The sequence below is a fragment of the Meles meles genome, chromosome 9, assembly GCF_922984935.1.
Source record: "Meles meles chromosome 9, mMelMel3.1 paternal haplotype, whole genome shotgun sequence".
NCBI lineage: Eukaryota > Metazoa > Chordata > Mammalia > Carnivora > Mustelidae > Meles > Meles meles.
The window spans coordinates 112,565,904-112,578,568 of record NC_060074.1 but is presented as its reverse complement, the minus strand read 5'-3'; the positions used below and the strand labels follow the sequence as shown (position 1 = coordinate 112,578,568).

The window sequence follows — 12,665 nt, the reverse complement described above, 5'->3', positions numbered from 1 at the left end:
CCAGGCGTGGGCTCCCTGCTGGAGGTGTCCTGAGGCGAGGACAAAGCCTGGCTCCGTCTGTCCACCCCTGCTGGCTGCTCGGCTGACTCAAGAGGGATCAGGCAGCTGCCGAGAAGCTGTGGGGATTGTCAGGCCTTGTGCAGCGAGCAAGGACCCAGCGTTGAGATGAGGAGCCCATTGGCCGCGCTTGTTGGATGTCCCTTGCTGGCCAACCTGAAATGTACCTACAACACTCAGTTACAAGTTACCGTCCATGTCCCCTAAACTCAGGGGTCATCTGGCAAAGGCCCCACCCGGGAAACTCATACTCCTTCCCCTCCACCAGGATTCCCACACCCCCCTTCTCTTGAGTCATTCGCAGCTGCCGTGGGGGGTTCTTTGTGCAGAGCTCTGCTGCTGTGTGTTTCTCGTGGTAGGAAGGAGGTTGGGAGTCTCGCAAGCAGCCCTTGGGGAAGAAAGACACTCATTGTTTGGGAATGTTCCTCTGGCCCCCTAACCCCCCCTTGCCATGGGGTGAAGTCACTGAGTATCCAGTAACTGTAAGTGAGCAGGGCCAGCACAGTCTCTGCAGGGGGTGGGTGGCTGATTGGTCCCGTGGAGGGGTGTCCTCTGTTAGGAATTTGCACATGAGATAAGACAGAACCAGCTGCTGGGTGCTGAGTTCCGCCCTTGGAGAGACTGGACTTCTCCATTACCAGTCTGCTGGCGTGCACCCTGGGGTGGGGTGGGGAGGTCCTTCTGAGGACGGTCTGTGGCCCTGGGGCCCAAGACTGGCGTCTGGGGGCTCACAGCTCTGACCTGGCGCTCAGTGAGCTCTCATTGGTTTTCCCTTCAAAGCTGGGGGGCGGGCCTGAGAGCCTTTTGCCACAGACCAGGTTGCACAGGGCATCGCGGAACTTCTCGGCGACAAAGAAGTACATGACTGGGTCCAGCGCCCCGTTGAGGCTGGTGAGGCAGGAGGTGATGCGGTTTCCCAGGGCCAGGACGCGCTGCGTGGCACACGAGGCCCCGCTGCCGTGGTAGCGCAGCACGTAGATGGATCGGTGCACGTGGTAGGGCACGAAGCAGACCAGGAAGATGGCGAGCACCACGGCGATCATGCGGACTGCCTTGTTCTTGAGGCGCTTCTCCACGCGAGGGCCCTGCCGCAGGCTGCGGATGATCAGCAGGTAGCAGGTGACGGTGGTGACAAACGGAAAGGTGAAGGCCACGGCCAGGGACACGAGGGCGTGCTGGGAGGCCTTCTCCCGGTACAGCTGCAGGCAGATGACCGTGTGGTTGGTCTGCACGGTCTGCGGGCTCACTAGCAGCGGGGCCATGGCTACAGCCGCCACCACCCAGAGGAAGGCACAGGCCAGGTGTGCGTAGAGGGGCCTGCGGAGCTTGAGGGACTTGACGGGGTGCACGATGGCCAGGAAGCGGTCAGCGCTGATGCAAGTGAGGAAGTAGATGCTGGCGTACATGTTGAGGTAGAAGAGGAAGCCGGTGAGTCGGCACGGGATTTCCCCGAACGGCCAGTGGTTCCCAGAGAAGTGGTAGACGAGGCGGGTGGGCAGGACCAGCACGCAGGACAAGTCGGCCACAGCCAGATGCATCAAGAATACGTTGGCGGGGGTGCCAGCCTTGTGGTCCCGGACGAAAAGCCACAGGGCCAGGGCATTGCCCACAAACGCCAGGATGAAGTCCAGGAGGTAGAAGGAGGCAAAGAGGACGTTCTCCAGTGGCGTCTCCTGGCCACATTGCTCTGAGGTGACCAGGGAGGAATTGGCAATCAGACCTGGGGAAGCCGCCTCCAGGCCATTCATGCTTCAGCCGGAAGCAGAGCCGGGGACAAGCCTGGAGGGAACAAGCAGACAGGTTCCAGAGCCTGGGACTTGTGGAGCGTCTTAGTTTGGCATCGCCTTGGGGACTACCGACAGCAGTCCCTGTGTTCATCTGGGGTGGGTAAGTGTCAAAGGCTTTCTGAAGCTCAGCAAAAAGCAAAAACAAAGCCAGGGCCTGGAACTTGCTAGCCTGCTGCTGGGGCCGGCTTCCCACTGGCCACTGCATCCCTGCCAGGGGCACAGGAGCCTGGGTCCCCCGGGTGTCGTCCCAAAAGTCCACTCTCTCAGACCATGGGGACAGTGGGGAGTGAATCCCATCTGTCAGTGCTCTGAGATGGAGGGAGGGCCCCACATTTTCTGCCATGCTCCCCAGGTGTGCTTTCTGAATGCTAGGGGGTGGTGCAAGGGGCCCTTGAGCTCCAGTCCCAATGGGCATGGGTAGATCGATCGCCTCTTCCCTACCTCCCTCCCTCCCTTCCAGATTGATTTACTATTTGAGAGAGGAGATAGAGCCCAAGTGGGGGGAGGGGCAGAGGAAGAGAGCCCTCAAGCACCCGCCCTGCTGAGCTCAGAGCTCAGTGCAGGACTTGATTCCGGGACCCTGAGATCATGACCTGCCCGGGCAGTGTCTTCAGAGGGGGTGGATGCCTGGCAGACCCTCACTCGCAGGGCAGCTTCTGGGGCTCCCCTGGAAGGCCCACCTGTGTGACTGCCATGCAGAGGGGCAGGAGAGGGGCTTGTGGGAGGGAAGCTGCAACCCAGCTGCTGGAGGAGCAGCCCCCGCTGTGGCCATGGCATGGTCAGGGCTGTTGTCCTGGCTGAGCCTGGCTCTGTACTGAGCGCTCAGGGAGCCAGAGCAAGTTCCCTGCAAGCGTCCCCCACCTGGCCTCGCTTCCCTCAGGAGGCCCGGTGGCAGCTCTGTCAGCACAGCGGCCCCTCGAGGAGGAGGAGGCCGGGCATCGCTGAAGAGCAGATGCGTGTGGGGAGGGCCCGCCTTTGGTAGACAGAGCAGGGCAGGTGGTTGAGACCGTGGGTGTGCTGGGCTGTCAGGCTGGGCAGCAGCTTGACCCTTCCATCAGGCTTCATCAGCCACCACTCCGGTCCTGCAGGGACCCCACCACCCCCGACAGCACATACACGGAAGGGGGAGGGTGGCTGCCTGAGCAGGAGAGAGCCAGGGACAATGTGGGGGAGTTGCAGAGAGCCTCTGGCCTACAACCATCCTCAAGTAAAGGGGGTTACTTTCCTATTAGTGAAGGGACCCAGGGAAGTTCCCTTGCCCGACTGATCTCCCCTGCTCCAGAGAGGGTCAGGATGCCTCAGATCCAATACAGAGAAGATATTTTCCTGCTGTTTCCAGTGCGTCCATGTGACCTGAGGGGTTGTTGCCAGGGAAGCCCTGGCTGCTGGGAGAGGGGATGGGGCCAAGCAAGGGAAGAGTGTGGTATGGAACCTGGGGCTGGGTTCGCTCTGCTCTGGGCTGCCCCTCACAACTGGACCCTGCCCCTCAGGGTACTGGCTATCACTGCTGCTAAGGGTACTGGCTATCCACTCCCCCACTCGTAGGAGGCAGGCATTGGTAGCCTCCTTTTATAGATTAGGGATTAAGAAGTCAAGGCTTAAAGTCGGCTGACTTAGCCCAGGTCATTTGGCCAGAGACAGTGGCCCTAGGTTTGGAAGTAAGCTCAGGGACACCTAGCGGGGACACCCAGCACCTCCTGGAACACGCCTTGCCTCTGTGGGTGGCTGGGTGCCGGGTACCAGAGCTGGGAGTGTGGCTCAGCCTCAGGGCTCGCGCTGGAATTGTCCCCCAGGCTCAGGGGCACCTCCTTGGGGTCTGGCCCCAGGACTGGTGATGTAATTTTTGGCACCCAGTGCAAAATGAAGATGTGGGGCCCCTTGTTCAAAAAGTGGGAGCTTCACGATGGAAATAGCAGAGCATTACATCGATTATGGACCTGCCTGGCTGCACTGGTTGGTGGCCGTGGCAGCCCCTGGCTGTCGGCCTCCTGCCTGCCATGCCTCCAGCATGCCTAACCTCAGCTTCCCACTGGTGCTGAACCCCGCATGCGTGGTGCTCTCTCTGGGATCTAGACTCAATTTTAGAATGCTTTTAGGCTTGTCTGGTTTGTCTGGAATCCCATTTTGGGATTCTTGATACTGATTTTTGCAGCGTGGTCTGAAATGGGCCCCTCTCTGCATACCCCAGACCTGCAAAAGCTTCTGCCTGCCATCGCTGGCTCCCCTCGTGGCGCTGCTCAGAACGGTGGTGTGGGCACGTGGAGCGTGCTTGGGCCTGGACATCGGGGGCTTTGGGGCTCTGGGTAAGCTAGGCTTCAGGGGACAGGTCTTGGGCCTCCATGAAGGGGAGGAGTGGGCTGGTGTGGCCTTAGGAAGGGGCCCAAGGTGGCTGTGGTAGGTGGGCATGGCTGTTTCCTCCCATGGGCTGAGACCTCTTGTTCCCCGCTCCTCCTTCCGGCTGCTCCCTGTGCTACGGCAGGCTAGTGGAGGAGAGCATGGGTGCTGATTCCAGCTGACTGTCCTCGCAGTCGCAACACTGTGCACGAGGCACTTGCCCTCTCTGTGTGCCTGAGTGCAATGGGAGTATCACCTAGAGGGACCGCTGTGGTTCAGACCAGGGCAGCTTTTGATAAGTAGGTCATGCTATTATCCCAGAGAGTGTCTCAGGGACAGAGACAATGCCCATCCCTGCCCGCGCTCTGAGTTTGCCTCTGCTTGGCTCCCGAACGCCCTGCCTGCCCGTACCGGGCTCTGGTGCTTACCTCTCACAGCCGGGTCCAGGTGCAAAGGCAGGAGGGCTGCAGGGTGGCAGGTGGGCTGCGGCCAGTGGCTGGGGGTGCCGGCGGTGGGCTCCGTGCCGCTGTGGTGGAAGGCTGGCTATTTAAGGAGAGGAGGGGAGGCTGCAGCCCCTCTTGGCCCTGAAAGGCCGCTTCATTCCGAGAGGTTCCTTGTGTGGTGGGCCACTCCTACGGCTGTCTCTGCTGCCGCCGGGTCGTGAATATTCCAGTGTGTCCCAGCCTGCAGTCCCCCCACCCCCCACCACCACCGACCAGCTTGGCCACTAAGCATCACAGAGGCCGAGTGTGTGACTATGTTCGAAGCTGTGGAGTGGGCGCGGGCTGGGTGGGGTGGGGGGGACTGGCTGGGACGGACAGAGACAAGAGGACGTTTCAGCACAGGATAATTTCCTACCAATGGGGGGGCCGGGAGGGGCTGGCCGCCATGGCAACGGGCCTGGGCTCCCAAGCCTGCTGGGGGACAGTAGAGGGGGTCTTGTGAATGGGGAGGGTGGGAGGCTGAGGGGACTCTTTCAGGACACTCGCTGTAGGGTCCTTGTGTCTTGCCCCGTATAATTAGGCTCCGTTCGGACGTGCGGAATAAATCATGGCCTTTATCTTGAGCAGGGCACAGCTGCAGGCCGCCTCATAATGGGGCGCTGTCTGTGCCCGTGGGACGTGGCTCAGCCTGCGAGGCCTGGCCCTTACCTGTGCGGGGTCCTCCTCTGGACAGGAGGCCTGTGAGAATGGCCACAGTGGCCCACTGCCTAGGAGTCCCCAGGTCTCCTCCTGGGGGTGGCTTGAGGCTGGGGAGGGGGGGTCGGGGTGTGGGCAGTGGCTGCTCCTGACACAGAACAAGCAAAGCTCATTTGTCTCCGTCTTCCCCCAAGTGATGTATCCGGTAACACGGGGAGCCAAATCAGCATGCCTAACCTCGAAAGACCTGTACATTTTTTAGTTAAAAAAATGTACTTAGCTATCCTTGGGGAGTAACTACCATGTGTACTATCTTAAATTTGTTTTTCACACAGTCCCATGCAGTCGGGATTGTTGCCCATTTTACAGATGGGAAAACAGGCTCAGAGAGGTGAAGTCACTTGCCAGGAAGTGGCAGAGCCGGGATTTGAACCAAGCACGTGCCACTCCAAAACTTACGATTTGTGTGGGTTAATGTTTTGGTTCATTCTGGTTTTTCTTTTGCACCTTGATACTTGAATTCTTAGGTTCCGTCTTCATTCTACCTAGAAAAAAATTCTGCAGATTGTCCTTAGATCTGGTATGGGGATCTAGTCTGTTAGAAAGATGTTTCCCTGTGTGCCTGGGTGGCTCAGTCATTTAAGCGTCTGGCTTTGGCTCAGTTCATGATCTCGAGGTCCCGGGATTGAGCCCCGCATTAAGCTCTCTGCTTAGCGGGGAGCCTACTTCTCCCTCTCCTTCTCCCTCTCTCAAATAAATAAATAAAATCTTTATATATATATATATATATATATATATATATATATATAAAAGATGTTTCCCAGCTAGGGTTCCTTGTCGGGCACTGGGCTCCTCAGTTTGGTCTCTGCTGAGAGTCAATGACCAGGGCTTGGCCCCTCCCCTGCGCTGCCTCACGTGGAGGTCCTGAAGGACTAGCTCACATCCATTTGATGCGAGAGTGTCTGGCTTCTTCTGTTGTTGGGTGATTGCTGACAGTAGCTGTGAGGGCATCAATTGTTGCAGCAGAATTGTGGGGAGTTGGGCTAACTTCTGTAGCTTTGGGACAGAAGTTACTCCGTATGGCTTGAGTGTTGTCATAACGTTAATAGTAGTTACCAAAATTGGGAGTGGGGTCGTAGGGCATAAATGCTGTGTCTGTGACAGAGGCACAAGCTGGTGGCAGGTGTGGTGTGGAGAGCGTGAGCCACGGTAGTCTGGTGGCTGGGGAAGCAACTCTGCTCAGACATGCTGCGGCAGGGGGTCTGGGGGTCTGGGGGTCTGGGGGAGGAGGTGGGGACAGGGATCTGGGGACCAAGGCGGCAAAGCCTTAGTCAGGGAGATGAAGACTGCAGCGACAGGCCACGTTTGTGTCCCGTGGGTAGGTGGAATCGGGTCCCCGGTGAGGGGGCTGGCTTCCAGTACTGGTCTGGCTGTACTGTCGTGGGAGATGGTACCCACTGTCTCTCTCTTCTGCAGTCATTCATTCACTCACGTACTGGAGACTCAGCCTGAGCTGCTAACCTGATTGGGCACAGCCTGGAGCCAGTCAGCAGCTTAACAAGTGGCTACCGGGCACTTATTTGGGCCCCTTGGCCTTCCCACCCACCAGGGAGATAAAACACAAACAAGGCAAGGAGACAGCAGTGTTGTGCTGCAGGGAGTCCAGACCCCAGTGAGGTGGCAGACACTGGGGTCAAGGCCATGGATAGTCAGTCGGCCTTCCTGGCGTCTAGGATCTGCCCATCACACCTGGTTGGAGGATCCCGAGTCTGAGAGTTAATCTCTTAACTAGAGTCCTTGATCTGCCCATAAAAGAGGCTGACTGTGGGTGTCAGGTCCCTGTGGAGGCTGCTGAGGGGGTGGAAAACCTCCCTGTGGATGGGTGCCTGGGAAGGCAGGAAGGGAGGGCCCGGATGCATCAAGAAGGCTTACAGACTGGGGCGGCAGGTGGGGGACGGGAGTAATGGATTGGGGCCTTTGTACATCTTTGCTTGGGGACCCTGAATCTAAATTCCCGCCACCTTTGAGGCACAAGGAAACAGAAACCATGTTGATTTCTCTCTCAGTAGAGATCACAGCTGTTGCCCAATGCAAGGAGTAGCATCAGAAATTACTCTGAGGTCTTTACAAAAAAGACTCTGTAATGATAGTTCCTGGGTTTGGGGGCCTCTGTCTGACACAGCTGTGCTTGTCTTTGGAGACAGAAAGCCTGTAGATGTACGGGTCCCTCTTTGTCTGACAGACCCCAGAGGAAGGGGTCGTGCAGGCCAGATGGACCTGGCCCTCCGTGGTCTTCTGCTGGGCACAGCGGGGTTTTCAAGCTAACAGTCACGATTCAGTTACACACCCACATTCAGAGATATTTGAAAATAAAATTATATGCGCAGCAAATGGCAATGAAATGTCTACTCTATTCCATATAATGTCCTAGGCTCAGAAAAAGTGGGAGAAGAAAACTATCCCATTTGCTCTACCATCCAAAGCACACTCTGGTGTATTTTGTTTTCCAGTGCCAGAGTCCCTTCTGGTGAGGGCCCGGCTGTAGCCTTCGTGGCCGCAGGATTAGTTAGCTTGCCTTTCCGGGCCACTGGCTGAGCCTCTTGAGGCTGACGGGCACTGTTAAAACTGCAGGCGGGAGCCCAGGGGCCTCTTCTCCCAGGAGGTGAGCCATGCTGTGTGGGGAGGAGAGGGGGAGCGGGCGGTCGGCCCCCAACAGCTGCCTCACTTCCCACAGGCACCTGTGCCGGCCTTGCCACAACCGGGAGAAGGCCAAGGGTCTGGGAAAGTGCGTCTGTCAGCGCTGCCGTCTGGTCATTGATGAGCAGCCCCTTCTGTTCAAGAATGATGCCTACCATCCGGACCACTTCAGCTGCACCCACTGCGGGTACGTCCACAGCGGGGGTCCCTGCGCCGGGGGCAGGTGGTGAGGTGGGTGGGACCCCCACCCAGGGCAGCGATGGGACAGGAGGGGTGGACCCATCGGAGAGGACGGTGAGGGGTGGACAGAGAGGGCATCGCGGCAGGAAACGGCTCCCTCCGGGCCCCCATTCAGGGAGCCCCTTGCATGAGGCCCCGCTGGACACGGGGTGAGGGAGGGCTGGCGCCCTGAAGCTGGGAGGAAGGAATCAAAGGCTTAGAGGGCCAGGGCAAGGAGGAGGGGTTGGTGCTGGCGTTGGAGAGGGGAGGAGAAAGGAAAGAAGCTGCGGAGGATTCCCTCATCCCTGCCCCAGACATCCAGTCTGGTGCGGAGGGGCCGAGAACAGATCTGCTTCTCAGAGGGCCCGACAATGCACAACACAGACTGCCTTCTGCAAGGCCCGTGCGGGAATCTTGTGCCCTGGGGCCTGTCTGGGGCACAGGAAGTCCCCGAAGAGACCAGAGATCAAAGAGCTGCGCGCCCTGGGCACTGTTTTGGACCAGAGTGGGTCCTCTCCGGAAGCTGCTCCCTGGGGCTGGAGGGGCTGGTGGGACCCACCAGTGCCAGGGCGGGCCCCACAACGATGTCACCTGCGGCTCTGCTCTGTCTCCCAGGAAGGAGCTGACCGCAGAGGCCCGAGAGCTGAAGGGCGAGCTCTACTGCCTGCCGTGCCATGACAAGATGGGTGTCCCCATCTGTGGGGCCTGTCGTCGGCCCATCGAGGGCCGTGTGGTCAACGCGCTGGGCAAGCAGTGGCACGTGGAGGTGAGCGAGGCCGGGAGGGTGGGGGTGCCCCAGGCTCACTGTTATATGTGGAGTCTGGCCCTGCAGCCCTTCCACGCTCCCACCCCCAGGCCATGGGGCTTGCTCCCAGCAGGGACCCTCCTCCTCGATGCGGCCCCTCCTCCCCTCATGCCTGGCCTACCCTGGGAGCCAGGAGACCTGAGTGCACAGACCACAGGCAGGCAGCTGCGCCCACCTACTTTCCTCCCTCTCCTGGCCTTCTAGAGGGTTCCAGAGTCATGAGAAAAACCTCAGGGACAGTCTGCTCAAGACACCCCGTGGGGTTGCGGTTGGCAGAACGGGCCGTGTCCGGCCGCATAGAGACAGGGAAGCTGGGCACACCTGCCGGCTGGGCTCCTTGGGGGTGTCTGCCTGGCCACCTGGTGCATTCACCTCTACCCTGCGGCCTCTCATGGTCTTACAGATGGCAGCTGGAAGGGAGGCTTCTGTTCCCTGATGCCCTGGCTAGGTCTGTGTCCCAGAAGCTGTCCTGGGTGGCCTCTTGGGAAAGGTTCTGATGCAGGCCCTGCCCTGGTCCCCAGCCCTCTGTGAGGAGGGCAAATCCCCACACACCGCAGGAACTGGAAGATGCTGCTCCATGACCCGGGGCCTGCAGGGGGTGCCCACGGGAGGCAGACACATGCGGCCTTCTGGGGAAGCACCCTGCATATAGCAGAGGAGCCCCCTGGGGAGGTCCCACCACGCCCCAGGCACCTCACCAATGCCTGACAACTTGGGCAGAGTTTGGTGGCCTGGGGGGCAGCCCTGGAGAGGATGGCAATGCGTGTCACTGTGCATTGGGGACAGAGTGGGGCCTGCTCACTCATGGGAGGTCCATGGTGATATCGATCCCACTGCCCAGTGGGGAGCCCACTGAGGCACTCCATCCCATGGGACCCTGTCTCCCGGGGTGGCTGCTCCAGCTCTGAGCTGCCCTGACTGCCCCCTGTCCTCTCAGCACTTCGTCTGCGCCAAGTGTGAGAAGCCGTTCCTAGGGCACCGGCACTATGAGAAGAAGGGTCTGGCCTACTGTGAGACCCACTACAACCAGGTAGGGCCTGGGGGGCAGAGGGTGGATGGGTGGAGCCTGTGGAGGCCCAGCTGTGGACGGCAGCTGTGGGGCTGTGGGGAGCCCTCCGGGAGGTGATGCGGTGTGAGCGCCCGGAATGCTGCGTGCGCCCAGCTGGGCAGGAGAGGACGAGGGCAGCCCCTCCGGAGCCCGTGGTGTGTGTGGAGGCCAGGCTGTGTGCTCAGTGTCATTTGAGACGCTGACCCCGACCTGCCATGGGAAGTGAATGAGAGGGCCCTGTGAGGTCCTGGGCTCATGGGGGTGACCTGTGCTGCCATCTCTCTCCCTCCGGCCAGTCTGGCAGAGCTGCCCAGTGGCTGTGGTCCAGAAGTTGGGGGTATGCCCCTGGCCCAGCCTTTTCATGGACACCATCAGGAGCAATGGGGCCACCCTGGCAGGAAGGCCCAGGAGTCTTGGGAGGATGCCTGAGAGCATCTGTTTGGGGTGGGATGCGGGCCAGGTGGCAGCCCTGGCCCCGAGCTGGGGCATGACCGCCTGCCACATGTTGGACACCTGCTCTGTTCACAGCTCTTTGGGGACGTCTGCTATAACTGCAGCCATGTGATTGAGGGTGATGGTAAGGCTCCTCTGTCCCTGTGCCCCTCCCCCCTGCATGCGCCTGCTCTCCCTCTGGCTTGTTGGTCCCACAGCTGCAGGCCCAGCTGGTCCTGGGCCCACCTGGGCCTGCTCAACCTGCTCGCCCCTGCCCCACAGTGGTGTCCGCGCTCAACAAGGCCTGGTGCGTGAATTGCTTCTCCTGTTCCACCTGCAACAGCAAGCTCACCCTGAAGTAAGTGGTGCCTGCCTCCGGGGGTGCCAGGCAGGGTGGGCGGAGCGGGACCTGCCCAGCATCGGTCTCCTCCTGGAGCCTGTGGCGGGGGCTCCGACTGGAGAGCGCTTCCCTCGGGTTCTTCCGCAGGCTTTCCCTGAATGCCTGCTGTGGTCAGGCCATGGGGGTGCCGTGGCAGCAAGGGGCAACCCCAGCCCTATGGAGGCAGATTGAGGGGCCCCTCGGGCAGGATGAGAGGGGGAGCGATGTGAGCCTCCAGCACACCAGCAAAGACACAGGGCTCTGAGGAGGGAAGGGCATTCCAACTCAGGGAACAGCATGTTCAAAGGCAAAGGAGTCAGACCACCGGCTCCTCCACGAGCCACAGGAGGAGCAGAAGGGCTGGAGCTGTGAGGTGAAGGAGTCCGGGCTTCTGACAACGGCAGGGAGTTGTGGGCAGTTCTGGAGTATCAGAATCTTCGGAGAGGGAAAGGAGGCCTGGAGGCCTGTTTCCTTGTCTACTGTGACCCCTGGCCAGAAGCTCACCCAGGGACCTGGACTGCTGTGGGCTGAGTTGATAGGGCCTGGGGCTCTCCTGACTGCTGGACCTCTTCCCCAGGAACAAGTTTGTGGAGTTTGACATGAAGCCTGTGTGTAAGAGATGCTATGAGAAGTTCCCACTGGAGCTGAAGAAGCGGCTGAAGAAGCTGTCAGAGCTGGCCGCCCGCAAGGCCCACCCCAAGTCCGTGGGCCTCAACTCCACCTGAGCGGCCTCCTGCCTGCCCTCTGCCTTCATCCCCCACTTCCTGCTGGTGCCCCCTTCCCTTTGCTGCCTCCAGTCCTCATCTCTGCTCCTTGTCTGCAGCCTAGCCCTCCTTCCTTCCCCCTTCCCCTCCTTCCCTCCAGGATGGTTCTCATCCCCTTCTTCCCCTTCCCCATCTCCTTCGCCTGCTCTCTTCGCTCACCACCCACTCTTTTTGCCCCAGTCCCTGATCTCCACCTCCTCCCCAGGCCTCTCTTTCCTCTCTTGCCATGGGCTCATCACTTTCCTTTTATGCAGGCATGGGGCAGAGCAGGGCCCTGGAGCCTGTGATAGGCCTGTGCCCACAGCCTTAGATCAGGTCCTGCAGGGATATGAGCGAATTAGGGCCTGGGGTCACCTGGCCTTGGGGCCCTGCTCATCCTGACCTGTCCCATTCCTGCAGGGGCACCTGGCAGCTCACATCCTTCTGTGGGAGCTTGGCCAGCCTCCACCCAGAGTGGTCGCACTGTGCACACATGGCTCTGGGGAGGCCACAGCCGGGCAGCTGCTCCAGTCCCGTGACCCTGGCCACGCGGATGGGGGCCTCTGGGGAACCACCTTTGATCCTTGGACACACACACACACACTCAACCATGTAGGATCCTTGTGCATAAACTGCCACCGCACCCCACAAATCATCAGGGGGGATACGGACCCCCTCCCATCATCACTCAGGAGGCCTCCTTCCTGAAATCCAGTCTGGGCCACGGGCCACTGTGGTTCCCCCAAGCTCCTCTGTGGTGCCCGTAGCACCTCGGTCTCCCTGTGCCCTCCTCCCCCAACAAGGGCACATGCTGATCCTCTGGGTGCAGCCGGCCAGGGGCTAGAAGGTAGAGGGGCTGGGTGCGTGGCTCACCCCGACCCTGCAGGGACCACACTTCCTCCGTGGCCAACAGAGGACCTGGTGCTTGCATAACGAATGAAGGCTTATTTACACGACCACTTGGCCCGTGTGGTTTCTGTCACGAGAGTGAGGAGTTGAGGCAGCCCCTGTGGGCATACTGCTTG

The 12,665-nt window shown here is 60.0% G+C and overlaps 2 protein-coding genes across 5 annotated transcripts in view; one reads left to right on the top strand and one right to left on the bottom strand.

Moving 5' to 3' along the window:
• Positions 1–12,596, top strand: part of LIMS2 (LIM zinc finger domain containing 2) — a 59,442-nt gene extending 46,846 nt beyond the window's left edge. For all 4 annotated transcript variants that reach the window (XM_046018278.1, XM_046018275.1, XM_046018277.1 and 1 more), the window contains 6 exons: positions 8,052–8,201; positions 8,849–8,999; positions 9,976–10,068; positions 10,615–10,663; positions 10,801–10,876; positions 11,475–12,596. In XM_046018278.1, the coding sequence (XP_045874234.1) occupies positions 8,052–8,201; positions 8,849–8,999; positions 9,976–10,068; positions 10,615–10,663; positions 10,801–10,876; positions 11,475–11,622 (667 nt within the window). In that variant the 3' untranslated portion in view covers positions 11,623–12,596. The remainder of the gene's footprint in view (positions 1–8,051; positions 8,202–8,848; positions 9,000–9,975; positions 10,069–10,614; positions 10,664–10,800; positions 10,877–11,474) is intronic.
• On the bottom strand, positions 533–4,897 carry GPR17 (G protein-coupled receptor 17). Its single transcript, XM_046018279.1, has 2 exons — positions 4,607–4,897; positions 533–1,836 (listed from the first exon to the last, which is right to left on the bottom strand). The coding sequence occupies exon 2, from the start codon at positions 1,803–1,805 to the stop codon at positions 786–788; it is 1,020 nt and encodes a 339-aa protein (XP_045874235.1). The 5' UTR covers positions 1,806–1,836; positions 4,607–4,897; the 3' UTR covers positions 533–785.
• Positions 12,597–12,665: the final 69 nt, after the last annotated feature.

What these genes read in the sequence shown, in the direction of transcription:
- GPR17 (XM_046018279.1), bottom strand. Translation starts at nt 1,805, where the DNA reads ATGAATGGCCTGGAGGCGGCTTCCCCAGGTCTGATTGCCAATTCCTCC.